Raw genomic sequence first — 17,435 nt, forward strand, 5'->3', positions numbered from 1 at the left:
ATCCGTTCTCCCTTCAATCATGACTGGCACAGCAGTGTGCTTACAGTCTCCTAGCAAAGGGAGGGGAGCACGTCAGAGAGGAAAGACCCAGGGAGAAAGAGGCCAGGGGGTGTGAGGGCAGAGGGAGGGGAGCCCGAACTCCTGCCTTCCACAGGACGAGCAGCTGCCTGGACACACACAGGGAGTGAAAGTCAGTGAGTAGCTGCTGAAACGCCAGAATTCCCGAGAATGTCAGGCATGTCGGAGATGTGATCCGGCATAGCGGTCCCGACCCCAGCTGTGCGGCTTGCAAAGGGAGAAGTAGAAAGAGAGACAGGGGGTGGGGAGGTGTTGGAGGAGGTAATGAGAAACAGAGCGAGCAGGGGATAAGGAGAAAGAGAAGGAGGGGGAGGAGAGAGACATTTTGACAACCCTAAATCTTAATTAGTAAAAGGTGGAAGACTGAAAAAAACAACAACATAATAATAACTCTCTACTCCACTCTTACTGTGACATCATGTGTCCAGAATCCCTGCTGTGCTCCTGGATGGGGCTGGAGGAGGTGACATCACAATAGGGCAGAAGATGTCACAAATCCATGGTCGCCATGGCAACAGGTCAGTTTTGAGCCCACATTTTACACAGTGAGCTGGGGGAAGTTTTCAAAGCCCAACAGGATCCCCAGTGAGAGGTCACACGAAAGGAAATGTAATTCACCAAATTGAATTAATCAAAATAATTACAGTAATATAATATTAAAAATAATCAATGGATGATAAGCCCAGATCAGAACACAGAAAACTCAGAGTTCCTCAGCGCGAGACGACAGAGGGAGTCCCTACTGTGAGTAATTGCTGTTACACCTAATTTTTTTTACTTTGAATGTGGCGCACAGCAGATCAGGAGGAAGAGTGGAAAATTACTTCACCAGCTGAAATTAAGGAGGAATCTTTAGTAGGCTGGATTGTAAAAGAAGTTAACCTCTTAGAAATACCAGTTTTGTTAAGTACACAATGTAGGACACAGGACTATGGCAAATTCCTCCTTAAAACTGAGATTGAGTTGTTTTCTCTTGAGCAAATCTGAGACCTTGACTAAACTGACTGCTGGCTCCTGTGCTGAGCTGTGCTACAAGCTGAGGGTTAACACAAGTTCCAGTTTAACACCCCCCCCCCCACCTTGTAGCCTAAGAAGAGAAAGACGCAGCCCTCCACCAATGAGGACGCAGGAACTGGTCAAGACAGAGGCGGGGCTATGACACCTTCCATCCAATCATTTCCTCCAGAACTGGTGAGCAAATACACACGTATATTCACTGTTCCTGGAGCTCTGTGCCCGCCCCTCTGTATAGCTCCGCCCTCCTCCTGCACATGAGGAACTGGCCACAGGTGAGACACACAGCTGAGCACAGTCAGTGGGGAACAGGCGGGAAAGTGGCCGGGATCATGGATCGGGGACAGGGATTGGAGAGCAGGGATCAGGGAGCGGGGAGTGGGGACAGGGAGAAGGGAACATGTACAGGGATTGGAGAAAGGGAGTGGAGGGCAGGGATCAGAGACGGTGATCAGGGAGTGGAGAGTGGGAAGTGGGGATCAGAGAGCAGGGTCAGGGAGCAGGCATTGGAGACAGGGAGGGGGGAACAGGGAGCAGAGAGCAGGGATCGGAGGCAGGGATTGGAGATCAGGGCGCAGGGACAGAGTCCACTGCTGGAGCTGCCCCATCCCTGTGCTGCTCCTCAGCTGGTGGAGATCCTGTCCTGGCTGTCGGTGCGTGACGTGGTGGCGTTCGGGGCGTCGTGCCAGTCTTTCCGGGAGCTGTGCTGCAGCGAGGCGGTTTGGAGACGCCTGTGTCAGCGGCAGGTGCCCAGGGTGCACCCCCTCACGGACGGGCACTGGCGCAGGGCTGCCATCCTCTACTGTGAGTGTTTGTGAGGAACGGCCTGTCTGCCTGCCCATCTCTCTGCTGTCCGTCTCCTGATTTCTCCCCCTGTCTGTCTGCCTGTCTCTCCTCCGGTCTGTCCATCTCTCCCCCTGTCTCGGCCCATCTCTCCCCCTATCTGTCCGCCTGTCTCTCTCCCGTCACATTAATCCTTATCGTCCTTATCATCTGGATCTGTGCATCACCCTCTCTCTGCCCCTTGTATTCTCCCTCTCCTCCCCCTGTCTCCCCCTCACTCCCCACCTCTCTCTCTTCCCAGATACCCGTGCTGTGTACTTCCAGGCTCTGAGCGGGCGGGGTGGGCGGAGCCTGTCCCCGGCCGTCACGCCCCCCCTCTCCCTGGGCTACAGGAAGTTCCTCCCCACCAAGGACAGCCTCTTCCTGCTGGACTACAGGGGCACCCTGTTCCTGCTGCGCAGTGCCATGACCCCGTCGTCCCACGGCCGGCCGACCTGGAGGCGCGCCTGCCGCCACGCCGTCGTCTGCACCCACGCCAAAGACGTGAGAGGCGGGGCAGGGGAGACAGACTGATCACTGCTCCTCGGCCATTATTAGTGCTGTTACCACCACTAAAACTGCTTTATCAATTAGCGCTTTATGTATAGTGGAGATAAAAAGTGTAAACTATGAGTTGATCATCCAATATCATTCTTTCCCTTCTCCCTCTCCCACTCCCACTCTTCTCTCCCTCTCCCTCTCCTCTCCCTCTTCTGTCCCTCCCACTGTCCCTCTCCCTTTCCCCTGTCCCCGTCCCTCTCCCTCTCCCGTCCCTCCCACTGTCCCTCTCCCTTTCCCCTGTCCCCGTCCCTCTCCCTCTCCCTCTCCTGTCCCTCCCGCTGTCCCTCTCCCTCCCGTGTCCCTGTTCCTTTCCCCTGTCCCTCTCCCTGTCTCCCAGTTTGCCTCTGATCCCCGCTGCGACGTCTCCTACCGCCGGTACCTCTACGTCCTGGTCAGCCGGAATCCCGAAGCCACGCCGGGGCTGTCTCCGGGGTCGCCACCTTGCGACTGTGTGGAGGTGTACCAGCAGGACACGGGGCAGCGCGTCTTCAAGATGACCTTTCACCACTCCCTGACCTTCACCCGGCTGCAGCTGGCGGGCTCCGAGAGCCAGCGGTCACTGCTGCTCCTGAGCGGTCAGTCTGGCAGGGAAGCACTCGCCCTTTGACCCCAGTGAAGGAGCTGGGCTCAGGCTGCGGGGGGCTCTTTTAGAGCCCTGTACTCAGTTTGGGTCACCCCAACACAAAGGCTGCACTGTCCTTTAGAAGAGATCTGCTTGGTCCCAGGGACCAGGGCCGTAGAGGTCAGGGTCTCCAGAGCAGGACAGAACAGGCAACAGGAGGTTTGTCTGCGAACAAGCAGTGGATACTGAGGGGTACAGACAGGGTGAGCTTACAGTTCCTTAGCGATCACGACAGGAAACTCGAAGGGGAGCCATTTTAGGACAGAGACTAAGAAATGTTTCTTTACGCATAGAGTTGCAGGAGTCTGGAACGGGGCAGCTAGTCCCAGCCTAGGCGAACTCTTCTAGGAAACAGGTGGGCAAAGTTTCCAATTCGCTCAGCGAGCTGAGCGTCCAGATGAGCAAGGTGTTCAAATTATTTGCTTGTAAGACAGGCATAACCTACGTCTATAATCCATGTAAGCAGGCAGGGATATGTTATCCTCCTTAACTTAGAATCGACTGGGAAAAAAACAGCCCCTTCATTGTACTATTTCTGTACTTAATCACAGCTTTGTAGATTTTTTTTTTGAAAGTGGCATAGTTGATTGAAATTACATTTTTGGGATTTTTGAGGGAACTTCTAATCATCAAGTTCGAGAGTTGAAAGCAGCTGCTGTGCATTTAAAGAAGAGATTAAAGGAAGTGATGACATCTTCTTACTTAGCGTGACACACAGAATAACTGGAACTCAACACCGACACCTGGTGGCCCTTGAGGGAACTGCTTCCCGTTCCAAGGCGGAAACTCGCTGTACTGTTCTTAATGAGAAAGCTGCATGGCAACAGCTCCTCCCTGTCTTTCGCCTCAGGCGAGGTCAATAAAAGGTTTCTGAAGAAAAGGTTTCAGAAACATGGGTACAGTTTCTCTTTCTCTCTCAGATGAAGGGAAGGTGTACAGCCTGACCGTGAATGAGGCTCACCTGGTCACGCCCCGCTCCTACACGGTGCAGCTGGCCATAAGGAAGATTAGCCACTCACTCCCTCACCTGCCAGTCAGCCAGCTGCACACCAGTCACAGCAGCGCGCTCTACCTTACAGGTGACTAACCAATCCGCAGGTAGCCTTTTTCTGCATGTCGCAGTTTCAGTAACATGACAGCAATTGAATGAGTCCATCCTGAGCACTGCAATGGGCGTGTCTGTCTGGCAGCCAATGACTGAGCACTGCAATGGGCGTGTCTGTCTGACAGCCAATGATTGAGCACTGCAATGGGCGTGTCTGTCTGGCAGCCAATGACTGAGCACTGCAATGGGCGTGTCTGTCTGACAGCCAATGACTGAGCACTGCAATGGGCGTCTGTCTGTCCGACAGCCAATGACTGAGCACTGCAATGGGCGTCTGTCTGTCTGACAGCCAATGACTGAGCACTGCAATGGGCGTGTTTATGTGACAGCCAATGACTGAGCACTGCAATGGGCGTGTCTGTCTGACAGCCAATGACTGTCCAGCATTGGGCATGTCTGCATTAAATCGGCAAATCAACGTGCGAGACCGAGCCGCTCAGTGTAAGTGGGCATGTGATGGCAAGCTCTCTCCCCCCTCTGTCAGCCTGCGGGTCCGTGTATTTGGAGCTGCACTCCGCCGGGCTGTACCGCCAGCTCTTCGGGACCATGCAGGGCTTCGACCACAGCGACACCCAGGCGCCCCTTGCCCTCTCCCTTCCCAGCAAGGTACCAACCATCCTCTCCCCTCTCCGCCTCTCTCCTCTGCAGAGAGCTTTCCATCGCGCAAGAAGCCATAAGGGTCACGCAGTCACAGTGTTACATTCTGGCTGACCCCCGGCTCCTCTCGCCCGGCCTGTCTGCAGGTGGTCAGCTGCTCCCTGGGCTTCAGTCACCTCGCGCTGCTGGACGAGTTTGGCCGGCTCTTCATGCAGGGCTGCAACCGCTATGGCCAGCTGGGCACCGGGGACAAGATCGACCGCGGGGAGCCCACGCAGGTGTCCTGGAGACACGCGCCCCATACAGACCCACCCTAGAGCAGGGGTTCCCCACACACACACACTCGACGTGACTGTTTTCAGATTTTAAACCTATTGGAGCTTGGCCTTTTAACGTTGGCATTCCAATGTCGACATTCCCTAATTGAAATCAAATCCCAACCACTTGAGTCAAAACAATACTTGCAAATGTTACAGTCAAGCAGCTTATTAATTTAATTAAGGCTTTAATTGAGCTCAGCTGGAATGAAAACCCGCAGGTGTGTGGGCCTACAGGACCAGGACTGGAAACACCTGCCCTAGAGAGATGCACTATATACACAGGTCCTCTGCAGACGCAACATGTTATACGTTTACAGGCAGCCCTTATGCAAGCAATCGAGCTTTGGATATAATGTAGGCAGAAGTGAGAAGAAACAGCCTATAGCTTCTGCAGCCAAGCTAAGTGTGAGGCATGGGCTGTGTTTCCCCTCCCATCCTGCAGGTGGCAGTGTCTGGGCAGGCAGTGGTGGTGTGGTGTGGGCTGAACCACTCCCTGGTCCTGCTGGGGGGAGCAGAGGGAGGCAGGGAGGTCCATGGCTGTGGCTGTGGAGGGGGAGGTCGGCTGCCAGGCTGCCCCAAGGGCAGTGCCACCTTCACCAGGCTACAGGTCAGGGTAGGTAGGAGACACCCCACCCTCCTCACCCTTCATTCCTGATTACTCCACATCACGTCACCCCACCCCTCCCTTCCCCATATTCTCCCCTCTTCCTCTCTCAGGTCCCCCCCTGCGCCCTCTCCCTCTGCTCCACCAAAGACTGCCTCTACTTCCTGTGCTGCCACGATGTGGACAAGCCCCCCCTTTTCCGCGAGCCCATCCAGCAGCCCAGGGCACGAGGTCAAGGGTCAACAGGCACAGGAGACCAAGAGCAGGGGTCAGAGGGGGAGCAGAAGAGCAGGCACCTGCAGAACCGGCTGGCGGAGATCAGGGAGTGCGCCAGCCTGCAGGAGCAGCTGGGGAACCTGAAAGAGACAGTACAGAGCCACATGGCTCTCAGCACCGCCCACCGCAACTTCCTGCTGGAGGCCCTGACCACGATGCAACGGGGCACCCTCACAGAACAGAGCAACTCTGGTGTGGCGACTTCAATCTAAATTCCTCTCCAGTTCCATGAATATTATAGTACTTTAAATTTAAAACTCCACTCCTTCCAACAACTCCTGAATGAACCAAATTCAGTATTTCCATTTTTGCAAATAAACAGAGACAATAGCTTGACAAGGTTTCATTATTTTCCAAGTTTACTGTATTATAAACTATTTTAATTTTACTTCAGTAAAATTAGAATGCCCGTAATCTCCACCACCTGCCCAACCTCATTAATCTGTTCCATGACCTAGGATAAATATTCAAGAATTTTAACAAAGAGCAAAAAAGGCCAGTTGGTTCTCTGGTTCATTTCATGGTTAATTGATTCAAGGATCTCCTCCAGATATTTCTTGAAAGACATCAGGGTAACAGCTTCAACAACTCAGCTGGTAGCTTGTTCCACACCCCCACCTCTCTTTGTGTAAAGAGCTTCATGGTCCCAGTTCCCATTTCCTCATACATGATACCCTACACGAATGCTTGCTAGCTTATGACATGCCACCATTCTGCAGGAAATCTGGGATAATCCCCTTCAGCGCAGTCCGTTCAGATGGTGGACTTCAGAGAAGGGCACATAAAAAGCTCACACTCACGGAATCGCGCATATGAAGGGCACAGGACCACAAGCGTGCATCTTGGGACACGGCCTTGTACTCAAAACTCACAATGATTCCAAAAAGGAAAAGCACAAGAGGCCTTCTCGTCAGCCTTTTAGACTACTAAAACCCCAAAACCATTTTCAAAAAGACACCAAATACCACTATTGCTGTTCACACTCACTTACACACATGTGAGAATGTGCTTTCCAAAACCCTTAACAAATTATTTATTGATCTCCACTCTGTCCATTAACCAGCAATAAAGCGGGCACGGAGCGTGTGGTGGACCTCTAGTGGCGATAGGGTGCAATTACAGCCCTTTCTGCAGCAGGCCCGCCGCGCTGTCATAGTGGTAGCAGCACCCATGTTTTAAAGAAAGCAAGGCAGACCTGGATATCACAAATCTTAACCATAAAAATGCCGACAAACGAATGTCAGCACAGTCAGACTTTTCTTATATTAAAGTATGCCCTCGGTCCAGAAAATAAAATATTGATTAGATAGGGGTATTGAGTAAATTGTATCCCCTCCCTCTACAATATGCACAGCAATTGCATTGAACTCGCCTTACTACTAGTAGTAATACAGGGCAGGACATATTTATAAACAAATCATAAAGATAAACATGCAAACCAAACTCAAGCGTGCTCACAGTTATTATTCTGTTGCTCCACTCCCAAGATCTGAAACAAGCTTTGGGATTTCAACAGCACTTCCATCCGGCACCACTAGAGGTCGGTGTGTCAGCAGAAATCGAAAGAGACGGCGCACACAATACCAGTTAATCTGTGTCAGTCACAGGGTGTCAGTACGACACCGTGTCAATGTGTCTCAGTCTCAGTGGGTCAGTGTGTGTCGGTGTGTCACAGTGGGTCACTGTGTCTCCATGTAAGTCTCAGTGGGTCAGTGTGTCTCAGTGACAGTCTCAGTGGGTCACTGTGTCTCCGTGTCAGTCTCAGTGGGTCAGTGTGTCTCAGTGGGTCACTGTGTCTCCATGTAAGTCTCAGTGGGTCAGTGTGTCTCCATGTAAGTCTTAGTGGGTCAATGTGACTCAGTGTCAATCTCAGTGGGTCAATGTGTCTCAGTGTCAATCTCAGTGGGTCAGTGTGTCTCAGTGGGTCACTGTGTCTCAGTGTCAGTCTCAGTGGGTCAGTGTGTCTCAGTGACAGTCTCAGTGGGTCAGTGTGTCTCAGTGGGTCACTGTGTCTCAGTGTCAGTCTCAGTGGGTCAGTGTGTCTCAGTGACAGTCTCAGTGGGTCAGTGTGTCTCAGTGGGTCACTGTGTCTCAGTGTCAGTCTCAGTGGGTCAGTGTGTCTCTCTGCATCTCAGTATGTAAACATACACTGCACATGGACTCACTCACAGGAGGAAAGAGAAGAAACAGTGGCAGGTAGTGAGACACACAGAAAGAAAAGGAGAGCGACGGCGACAGGAATTGAAGGACAGAGAAAATGAGAGAGAAGGTGGGAGGCAATGAAGAACAGAATGAACCAGAGGCACAGCAATAATGCCAGTTGCTAAACTGCCTGTGGCAATTAAACCCGTCAATACCCATCAATACAGCAGTCAGGGCAAAGCAACATGATAATAAGGTCACATGTGGTCTTTCCCTGACCTCTCTGTCAGCCACAGCTGTCAGATCACAAGCCGTGTGTACTGAAATAGTCTGCCCCAGTTACCAGCACCTGCAGGGCCCGAAGATCAGGAAGCCACTGCACAGCGCTCTGATCCTGCTGGAACAGTGTCTTTATCTGATTCCCCACTGCACAGAGCTCTGATCCAGCTTGCACACTGTCTTTATCTGATTCCCCACTGCACAGAGCTCTGATCCAGCTCCTAGAATGTCTTTATCTGATTCCGCACTGCACAGCACTCTGATCCAGCTTGCACACTGTCTTTATCTTATTCCCCACTGCACAGAGCTCTGATCCAGCTCCTAGAGTGTCTTTATCTGATTCCCCACTGCACAGAGCTCTGATCCAGCTTGCACACTGTCTTTTTCTGATTCCCCACTGCACAGAGCTCTGATCCAGCTCCTACACTGTCTTTATCATATCGCCTACTGCACAGCACTCTGATTTAGCTCACACACTGTCTTTATCTTATTCCCCACTGCACAGAGCTCCGATCCAGCTCCTACAGTGTCTTTATCTTATTCTCCACTGCACAGCACTCTGATTCAGGTCCTACAGTGTCTTTATCTGATTCCCCACTGCACAGAGCTCTGATCCAGCTCACACACTGTCTTTATCTGATGCCCCATTCTGATCAACACCAGGTTCTATAGTGTTGCAGGGCTCTTGTACAAATCATATTGATGAAGCACAGAGAATCTCAGTATTTCAGTTTATTTTTAACTTCACACTTCGCTTTCTGTGCCTGTACACGAAGGAGTCGCCTAGACTGCATCAATCTGTGTAGGTGGGCATGTGTGCGTACAGTACATAAGCCCGTCAGGACGCTTACAAATGAGGTGAGGCCCTGCTTTTTTCCTGCAGCTGATTGATCCCAGGGGCTCATCCTGCCCTTCTTTGCTGGAGAAACACATAGAAATCGATTGATCATCTGCTTGTGTTTTCCACAGTCTCTCTCTCCCTCTCACTACATGGCTGGGGTTTTCTGCGGCTGCAGTCGATTGCATTATTAACGCCCACTGCCTGGCGGGGAGGGGGGGAGGGTGCAGGCGGTGATCTAATCTCCAAGCTGCCAGCTGCTCCTGCTCTTTGCATTGCGGAAGGAGCGATCAGAGAAGACCCCGCTGATTTAAAGACACAATAGCCGTCTGTCGAGCCTTCTGTCAGCTGACCGCCCCCTCTCTCACTCTCACCCAACCCCCGCCCCCCGGAAACCAGGGCCATTCGTTCAAAGGGAAAATAAGAGAAGCTGGAGGTCAGCTAGATAGAGCAGACTGCCCCCCCCCCAACAAACACACACACTCAGAACAAAGCAGGGAGGAAGTGGAGAGGGGAAGCAAATTGTTGTCGCACATTGCATTGAAGCCCAGTTCCCTACACCCTCACCCCCCCTCCACCCTGTGTAGCTCCAGTTATGTGACAACTTAGCCATCAGGATCAGAAGGCAGGAGTGTCCACAGCCCAGGCCAGACACGCAGCTAACAAAGCACAGAGACCGAAACAAAGCAAGGCAGTTCCTCTTCTCACATTCAAAGGTAGTCAGGTTTCTCGTCTGCTTTTATTTCAATATGTGAATTGGCTCTACACCCAAAAAAAAATGACACCAAAGGTGCTTACAGAAATACGCATGTCAACATTTTTCAAACGGAACAAAAAAATAAGTCAGAAGAGCATTTTTTGCAGCAAAGTCTGGTGCCTGTGTCACAGGGGCTGGATTAGTTCCTGCTTTGCCCAGATCCAGGCTTACAGGACAATGTGACTCACTGTGGTAGATAATTCCTCTAATTCATCGTCCAGCTGTTTGACAAGGATGGCTAACCTTATACACGACCTGTACATTGTATACAGGACCGATTTCTCCACCACTGGCCCTGCAGAGCCCAGGGACTTTGGGATAAGCCAATCTTTAGTCAGTAGCATCAGTAATCTAGGCTATACCAGTAACTGGTTTAATTAAGAAATTGAGAGCCGGGTTTACAAATGTCCAGTTTATGTATGAAAGAGCAGGAGTAGTTGTAGTCGGAGCAACCACCCAATTCTTGGAAAACCTGTAGAAACTTCATTTTTTCCCCTTTTAGAAATCACTTCCCCACATTGTCTAGACAGGGGTATTGACGAGCTACAGTACATGCACAATTTGTAGTTTCTGTATGCTGAGCCAATAAATCACCTTTGAAAAGAGTGTAAAAGACAAAATGTGTATCCACTAATGATCCACTAATTAGATCAATGAATGTAATGGAGAAAGCCTTAATTGGAAAGAGAGAAAGAGAACCATACTGTTAATTGAGGACCTGAGGTGGTCAGAGTATTTACAGACAGTTTGCAGCAGTGCTCCAGAAAACACACCAGTCATGAGAAGATCACAGGTTCAAGACAGAGACGTGGAGACTTACAGTAAACTGTGGCATGAGGTACAGTGTCACTGCATGGCCACAAGACCTTTAATCCTGGCCACAATACACATTTAATTAAAATTTCCACTCCAGCGGAGCAGCTAAGCACCTCTGTAATCCCCCTGAGAATGTTAATTCACATTCTTTCATTTTTTCTCTTGGTTTTTTGTATTAATATTCATACATCTATATTTAAACATCTGACAGTGCTATGATGTGCCTAGTGCACAGGAGAAGGATCCCCACCATTAGAAAAAAGCAGAAGCAATGGCTTTTGCCAGCTTCCTATCCCCAACCCCCATCTCCCATATAAGAGATAAATGCAATGTACATCTTGAAAGGCATGTTATAGGCCGATAAGGCTGGAGGGTTTGAGTCTCCTCCACTTTGTGCCTGGTGTTTTCCCCTCACAGATTTATGGACTTGTAAGTGTCTACAATCACTTTTTTTCATGTGGTGGTGGTGGTGGTGGGGGGGTCATAAACACAGCAGATGGCATAAGAGTATTGCATTATTGAGTTGCGTGTCTTTAGGACCCCCCCCCCTCCACTGCAACCCCATTGGTGCTGACTTGCACTGTGCTGCTCAAGAAACAATGGACTGTACCATTACATGCAAAAAACTGGGGGGAGTTCAGTGCATCCAGACCCTCCCTGTCACAGCAAACAACACTGCCTAACATACAGTATATAAATACACATATATACAGCATGTATATTTACAAATCCATTTATATATGTATAAATATACATAGACAGCAGCAAGTTTTTTCAAACCATAATGGAGGTCTGCACCCTAGAGGGGATCCACTTCAGAGATCTGTGACAAATACCGATGGAGGTCAATGTAATCGTCCTAATCTCGATTATATGTGCTATACAGTGGCAGCTGGCCCCATGAACCTTAAAGGTTTTGTTCCAGATTTACTAAGCAGCATAAATACTTCATTTATCTGTTCTTGTAAACAAGATTAAGATCACTTTATTGGCCATATACAATTTCTTGTATTAGGAATTTGTCTTTTCGCATACCCCAGCTTGCTCTCCATGAGACACACAGACAGGGGGAGAAGCTGGGGGTCAGAGCGCAGGGTCAGCCATTTATACAGCACCCCTGGAGCAGCTGGGGTTAAGGGCCTTGCTCAGGGGCCCAACGGAGTAGGATTCCTCTGCCGGCCATGGGATATGAACCAGCAACCTTCCAGCCACAGGTGCAGATCCTGAGCCACAGAGCCAAGACAGCTCTACTAAGCTCATTGAGCCTTCATCCCAGCAAAAGGCAATCACGACTGACTGAAACGTGCTCTCCCCACCAACAGTGGAGAAATCTGCTCTGAATCACCTTGTTATTCTTAGGGACACAGATGAAAGAGCATCTGCCGGCTCTTCGGATGCATTCATGAGGCCTAATCTACCCCAGCGCCACGCAAAGAGAAAAGCTGCGCCGGAGGCCTGTGACGTGTTGGGGCGTGCTCGGTTTCATGCTCAGTCTTGTGCCCCACGCCCACACTGCCTGGGCGTGAGTGAGGAATTCGGACAGGTATTCACGTGTTCATGCCTTGTTTGGGCTGGGGGTGAAGCCTCCAGACATGTAGCACGTGAAAACAATTTTGCAAACTGCCCGGTTTACGTCAAAGGAGAGCTCTGTTGGAACAAAACAAAAACAGGGTATTTTCGAGTCCCAGGACTTCAGGGTCCAGAAGGTCCTGTGTCGCATCTTTCCAGACACCTGACTGGGAATAGAACCCGCAGAGCCGCTCAGAGTGACACAGCACGCCAGTTCGCTGCTGGCACTGCTGTGAACTCTTGTTAGAGGAGACCGCGTTAATCAGGTGGCTCCTGGTTTGAGCCCATCCCCCCACTCCCTGAGCCAGCCGCTGAACCCCCTGGCACTCTGTCCCAAGAGGTCCTGCTGTCAGCGACTGTGTAGCAGCTGCTGGGGTCATGGGTCAGAGGTCAGAGGTCACCCTCCCCTGGGCTCTGCCCGGCCAGACCAGATACAAGCATCAGCCAAACGACGTTGTTGCGGTTCATTGTTATTGCTGTCTACGCAGGAAGTAACAGAGAAGGTTGCCCGGCCCGGCCCTCTCTATGTACCGTTCTTGAGAAAGAAAAGTTCTTAAAACTTGAGAGAAACATATGATAAAAAATGAAATCAATGTTCGCCTAAATAGACATGTATCTACCTATCACCGTCATTTTAAAAAAATCACACCCTTACGGAGATATGACTCCTGTCTCACACCCATTTCCAGGCATCCGGGCTGCTGTACTGAGGAGGCACAATAAGGATGTCCTCAAACCACCTTACACTCGAACCTGCAGCGGATGAAAGGATGTGCAAACAGGAGTCTTATCGGCCTCCACGTCCCCTCCACCTACCCCTGACGTCCTCCGCCCCGAAACCGAGCCCCCCAGCGAGGGCTCAATCCGACTTGGGCCGGGCCTGCGGGGGGCGGTGGTCCTCGCGGGCCCGCAGGGAGAACCAGGAGATGATCGCGGCGATGCAGCCCTGCAGCCCGAGCATCACGCCGTAGGTGGAGAGCAGCGTGGGCCCGGCGGCCGCGCCAGCCAGCAGGGCGGCGCCGGAGAGCTCCCGCATCTCGGCCTTGATCATGCGCAGCTCGTCCAGGATGCTGAGGAAGGTGAAGCAGTGGAACCACTGGTGGCTGTGGCCCCAGATGTCGAAGTGGCCCGGCGACAGGCGCTCGGGGATCTTGCTGACGTTGATCAGGGCCGACATGACCAGCCAGAAGCAGTGGCGGTAGAAGAAGGGGGCCAGGGTGCCGCCGCCGCCGCCGCCGGGGGGGCCGGCGTAGAGGCGGTAGAAGATGGGGGCGGAGGCCACGGCGAAGGGCAGCAGGAAGACCAGGGTGCGGATGACGTAGCGGTACCGGCGCCAGCGCTGGCGCGAGCTGCAGCAGGCCAGGGTGCAGATGAGCGCCACCAGGCAGGTGCTGGGGATGTAGAAGGTCTCGAAGAAGCCGCGGGCGGGGCCGGGGGAGGAGGGGCCGGCGGCGGGCGGCCAGGCCTGGGAGGCGTTGCCCCGGCGGGCGCCGGCGAAGACGAGGCCGGCCCGGGGGTGGATGTAGTAGAAGTAGGCCAGCGAGGAGCCCACGGTGTAGGCGCTGATGGTGCCGTAGTCCACGAAGAAGCAGATCTCGCGCACCTGCAGGGACATGGCGTTGAAGAGGTGCGCCAGGCTGCTGACCGCCAGCAGCCCCGCCGCGCCCAGCGCGTACGTCCAGAAGGGGTAGAAGAAGGGGTCGCTCAGGGCCCGCGCCTGCCCGCCGCCGGCCGGCTCCAGGCAGTGGAAGGCGAAGACGATCAGGGCCAGGAAGTGGGTCCAGAAGTTGCCCGTCTCGTTGGTGGGCCGGAAGGCGGACGCCAGGCACTCGGAGAAGCTGCAGTCCGGGAAGCGGTAGCCCGACAGGATGAAGCTCTCGGTGACCCGGGCCGGCACGTCCGTGTGCCGGAAGAGCTGCCGGGGCCTCCGCCGGAACGCCATGGCCGGCGCTCGGCGGGCCGGGCTCTGCTCAGCGGGTTCGCGCTCGGGGGCGAGACTCTTCCTCCTCTTCCTCCTCTCAGCTTGACCGGAGGCGCCTGCCCGCTGGCTCCGGACAGCAGATCTGAGGCTCCTCCTCAGACTTCGGGCTGTGCCCCCACGCGACGGGCCGCAGGCTCTGGTGTTGCCACCTGGGGGAACGTGGATTCGAACCTGGAAACCCGGCTTTTCAGCCAACTACCCCCCCACCCTGATCCAGACAAGTCGCAGTCTTAGCAAGCAAACCCCCCCCACACTCGGACACTGGGTGTGCAGACAGAGGGGTTACCTGAGCGTTGATATCTTCAGCTGTAGAGGTCCGGGGGGCTCCCCTGTGTCCCCCGATCACTGCACCGTGACCGTGACCGTGACGTGATTTCTGCAGCCGGAAAACCTTGTCTTCCGAAGCCCGGAGTGGAATTTGACGTGGGCCCAGAAGCGCTTAGTCAGACCGTTGAGATGTTAACTGGCTTCTGGTGCAGAAGCAGGAGCCGCCGGGATCGGGCCGTGTCTGCCGGCGTCCGCCAGTCCGACGGGTCAGCGAGCGCCTGCAGAAGAGCTGCGAGCGGAGAGCAGGTTCATATTCGCTCCGTCCTTCGCCACCTGTGTCTCCCGTCTCTTCCCCCCCCCGCGGGTCCCGGGTCGATGAGCATCTGCCGCAAAGGCGATCTTGTAACACGCTGACGTGAGCGTGTGAAGGTCTTGTGGAGTCCGGGACGAAATGCCTTCGGGGGGGGGGGGGGAATGAAAGCTCTTATTTCTGTGGAAACGAACCTCGTGCTTCAGTGTTTAAAACCGCTACATCATAGCGAACATAACTCCGGCTGCGCACGGGCTCCTGATATTATAATACTTCTCTGTCGCCGTCTTTTTCCTCGCTGGGAGAATTTCCGCATGGGAGCTCGGCTTCAAAACTAGGTCAGTCGACTCCGGACTTCGGACCCCGACGAGCCGCGTCCTGCGTTCCCGGCTCTTAATCTCCCGCCTGTCTTCATCTATTATTCAGGGCCGCTCATAAATCATGTATCCGGCCGGGCGTCCTGCACAGCTGTAACTCGGTCAGTCGGTCCCGGTTTGAAGAGAGCGAGGTGCGCGTGACTTTGAAACACGCTGCACCAGCGGCGCAGCGCACATGCTGTACCTGTCCGGGCGCGATCAGGTAACCGCCGCTCCAGGGCGTCTCTTTCCGTGCGAGAGGTCGGTTTTCGTGCCTGCTGCGCCCGCCGCGGTGAGGGCTCTTGACGGCGGCCGAGGATCGGTCCCGACCGGGCGACGGAGAGCTTCTCTCCGGCTCCCTCTCCCTCCTCCTCCTCCTCCTCCTCCCCCCGGAGACCCCCGGGATCTCTCACCTCGCGCGCGCGCGCGCTCCTGTGTGTGTGTGTGTGTCCCGCAGACACGCGGAGGGTGTATTGTGTGTCCGCGTGTAACACAATCCGCGTGCGGGACACGGTTGCGGCGCCGGGAGCTGGGAGTCGGAGCGGTGCTGCAGACAGCGAGACTTCGCGAGTGAGTGAGTGTGTGTGTGAGGTAGAGAGAGAGAGACAACTCCGCGTCTTTGGCGCACTGCGCTGAACTGTACCCGGCCGCTGTAGCCGGCTGTGTGTAACGCGATGTGACTGTAGGTAGAGTGACCTTGCTCCCGCCGCGCTGGGCGACCCGGGTCTCTGCCTCCCCCTCTCTCCCTCTCTCCGTCCCTCTGTCTCGAAATAACGAAAGTCTCGAAATAACCCGCCCGCTTGCTGGACCGGGGCCAGAGGCTCGAGAGGGGGCTCGGGGCGCAGAGCAGCGCTAATCCAGCGAGGCGCGTTTGTTTTCAGAGACTCGCCGGCTGTCCCGAGGTTGGTGTACAAACAAAAATGTAAAACACCGCCAACACGCACACACACAACGTGTCACTTGTCACCGCAGCTCAGTGACTGAGCCTGACGTTCTGAGCGACCTGCGGGACACGTTCCCGCAACCCTGTGGACTACAGCGCCGCTATAGGTCTCTATAGGTCTCCCACCATCTTCAGCATCATCATCGTCACGCATTGCTTCGTACAAGGGAGGCTGCGAGGCCACTGGCTCGCAGTTGCTCCCCCTGTGAATTCGGTGAGTCGATAGCAGCGACGCCGGTGTCCGAGTACGTGTGACCCCCCGCCCGTCCACGGTCCCCTGCAGGCGAGCCCAGCGCCGCTCTTCCTCCTGTCTGTACGGCTCCTGAACGGGTTTCACCCGGACCGGGTCGGGCTCTCCCTCCCGCCCGATTAAACCCGCGCAGTGATTCATTTTATTCCTCCTGTCAATTCTTGTGATGGCACTGAGAGACAGAGACGGACTGGCAGGTGGACAGACGGGCAGCTGGGTGGCCAGGTGGCAGGTGGACAGACAGAATGGTGGACAGGTGAACAGAGGGTGGACAGATAGGGAGATGGACAAACAGACACGGAGATGGGCGGACCGATGAACAAGACAGGGAGACAGACAGACAGATGGGTGAACAGGTGGACAGACAGATGGGTGGACAGGTGGACAGACAGCAAGGGGGACAGGTGACAGATGGGTGGACAGGTGAACAGAGGGTAGACAGATAGGGAGATGGACAAACAGACAGGGAGATGGGCGGACCGATGGACAGACAGGGAGACAGACAGACAGCAGGACAGACAGATGGGTGGATAGATGGACAGACAGGGAGACAGACAGACAGATGGGCGAACAGGTGGACAGACAGGGAGACGGACAGACAGCAGGACAGACAGGGAGATGCACAGACAGATGGGTGGACAGGTGGACTGAAGTGGAAATCTAATAAGTAAATTGATTCTTAAAAATGTAGAGAGCTTTAAAAAAATATATTGGTGCTTTTAGATAATATATTTCAAGGATGTAACTGCTGTGCTACAGTGCGTGCAGAATTTTAGAAAACAGTTCGTCAACAAAGTACACTGTTTAGGTTAGTTTAGAAGACAATGTACCAAAACAATATATGCTGTCTGGGTCATTAGAATTAGCTGAAAGTAACCGATAAGCTTTGAATAACAAATCTAGTTTTTCTTCTCTCGCTCTATGATGT

General features: G+C 53.5%; 2 protein-coding genes across 2 annotated transcripts; one reads left to right on the top strand and one right to left on the bottom strand.

The window, feature by feature from the left end:
- The first annotated feature begins 747 nt into the window (after positions 1 to 747).
- Positions 748 to 6,211, top strand: LOC148838392 (F-box only protein 24-like). Its single transcript, XM_088912157.1, has 10 exons — positions 748 to 822; positions 1,165 to 1,269; positions 1,719 to 1,896; positions 2,177 to 2,418; positions 2,813 to 3,050; positions 4,018 to 4,176; positions 4,687 to 4,808; positions 4,946 to 5,077; positions 5,562 to 5,732; positions 5,837 to 6,211. The coding sequence occupies exons 1-10, from the start codon at positions 748 to 750 to the stop codon at positions 6,209 to 6,211; spliced, it is 1,797 nt and encodes a 598-aa protein (XP_088768283.1).
- A 127-nt stretch (positions 6,212 to 6,338) lies between these two features.
- paqr9 (progestin and adipoQ receptor family member 9) lies at positions 6,339 to 16,466 on the bottom strand. Its single transcript, XM_088911766.1, has one exon. It carries the CDS (start codon positions 14,340 to 14,342, stop codon positions 13,260 to 13,262), a length of 1,083 nt encoding a protein of 360 aa, XP_088767892.1. The 5' UTR covers positions 14,343 to 16,466; the 3' UTR covers positions 6,339 to 13,259.
- Positions 16,467 to 17,435: the final 969 nt, after the last annotated feature.

Source organism: Atractosteus spatula, chromosome 3, assembly GCF_055471065.1.
Source record: "Atractosteus spatula isolate fAtrSpa1 chromosome 3, fAtrSpa1.hap1, whole genome shotgun sequence".
In the NCBI taxonomy this organism is placed as follows: Eukaryota; Metazoa; Chordata; class Actinopteri; order Semionotiformes; family Lepisosteidae; genus Atractosteus; species Atractosteus spatula.

What these genes read in the sequence shown, in the direction of transcription:
- LOC148838392 (XM_088912157.1), top strand. Translation starts at nt 748, where the DNA reads ATGGATGATAAGCCCAGATCAGAACACAGAAAACTCAGAGTTCCTCAG. An exon ending in CAGGGCTGCCATCCTCTACT is followed by an intron (nt 1,897 to 2,176) that starts GTGAGTGTTTGT and finishes CTCTCTTCCCAG; the next exon opens with ATACCCGTGCTGTGTACTTC. An exon ending in TCACCAGGCTACAGGTCAGG is followed by an intron (nt 5,733 to 5,836) that starts GTAGGTAGGAGA and finishes TTCCTCTCTCAG; the next exon opens with GTCCCCCCCTGCGCCCTCTC.
- paqr9 (XM_088911766.1), bottom strand. Translation starts at nt 14,342, where the DNA reads ATGGCGTTCCGGCGGAGGCCCCGGCAGCTCTTCCGGCACACGGACGTG.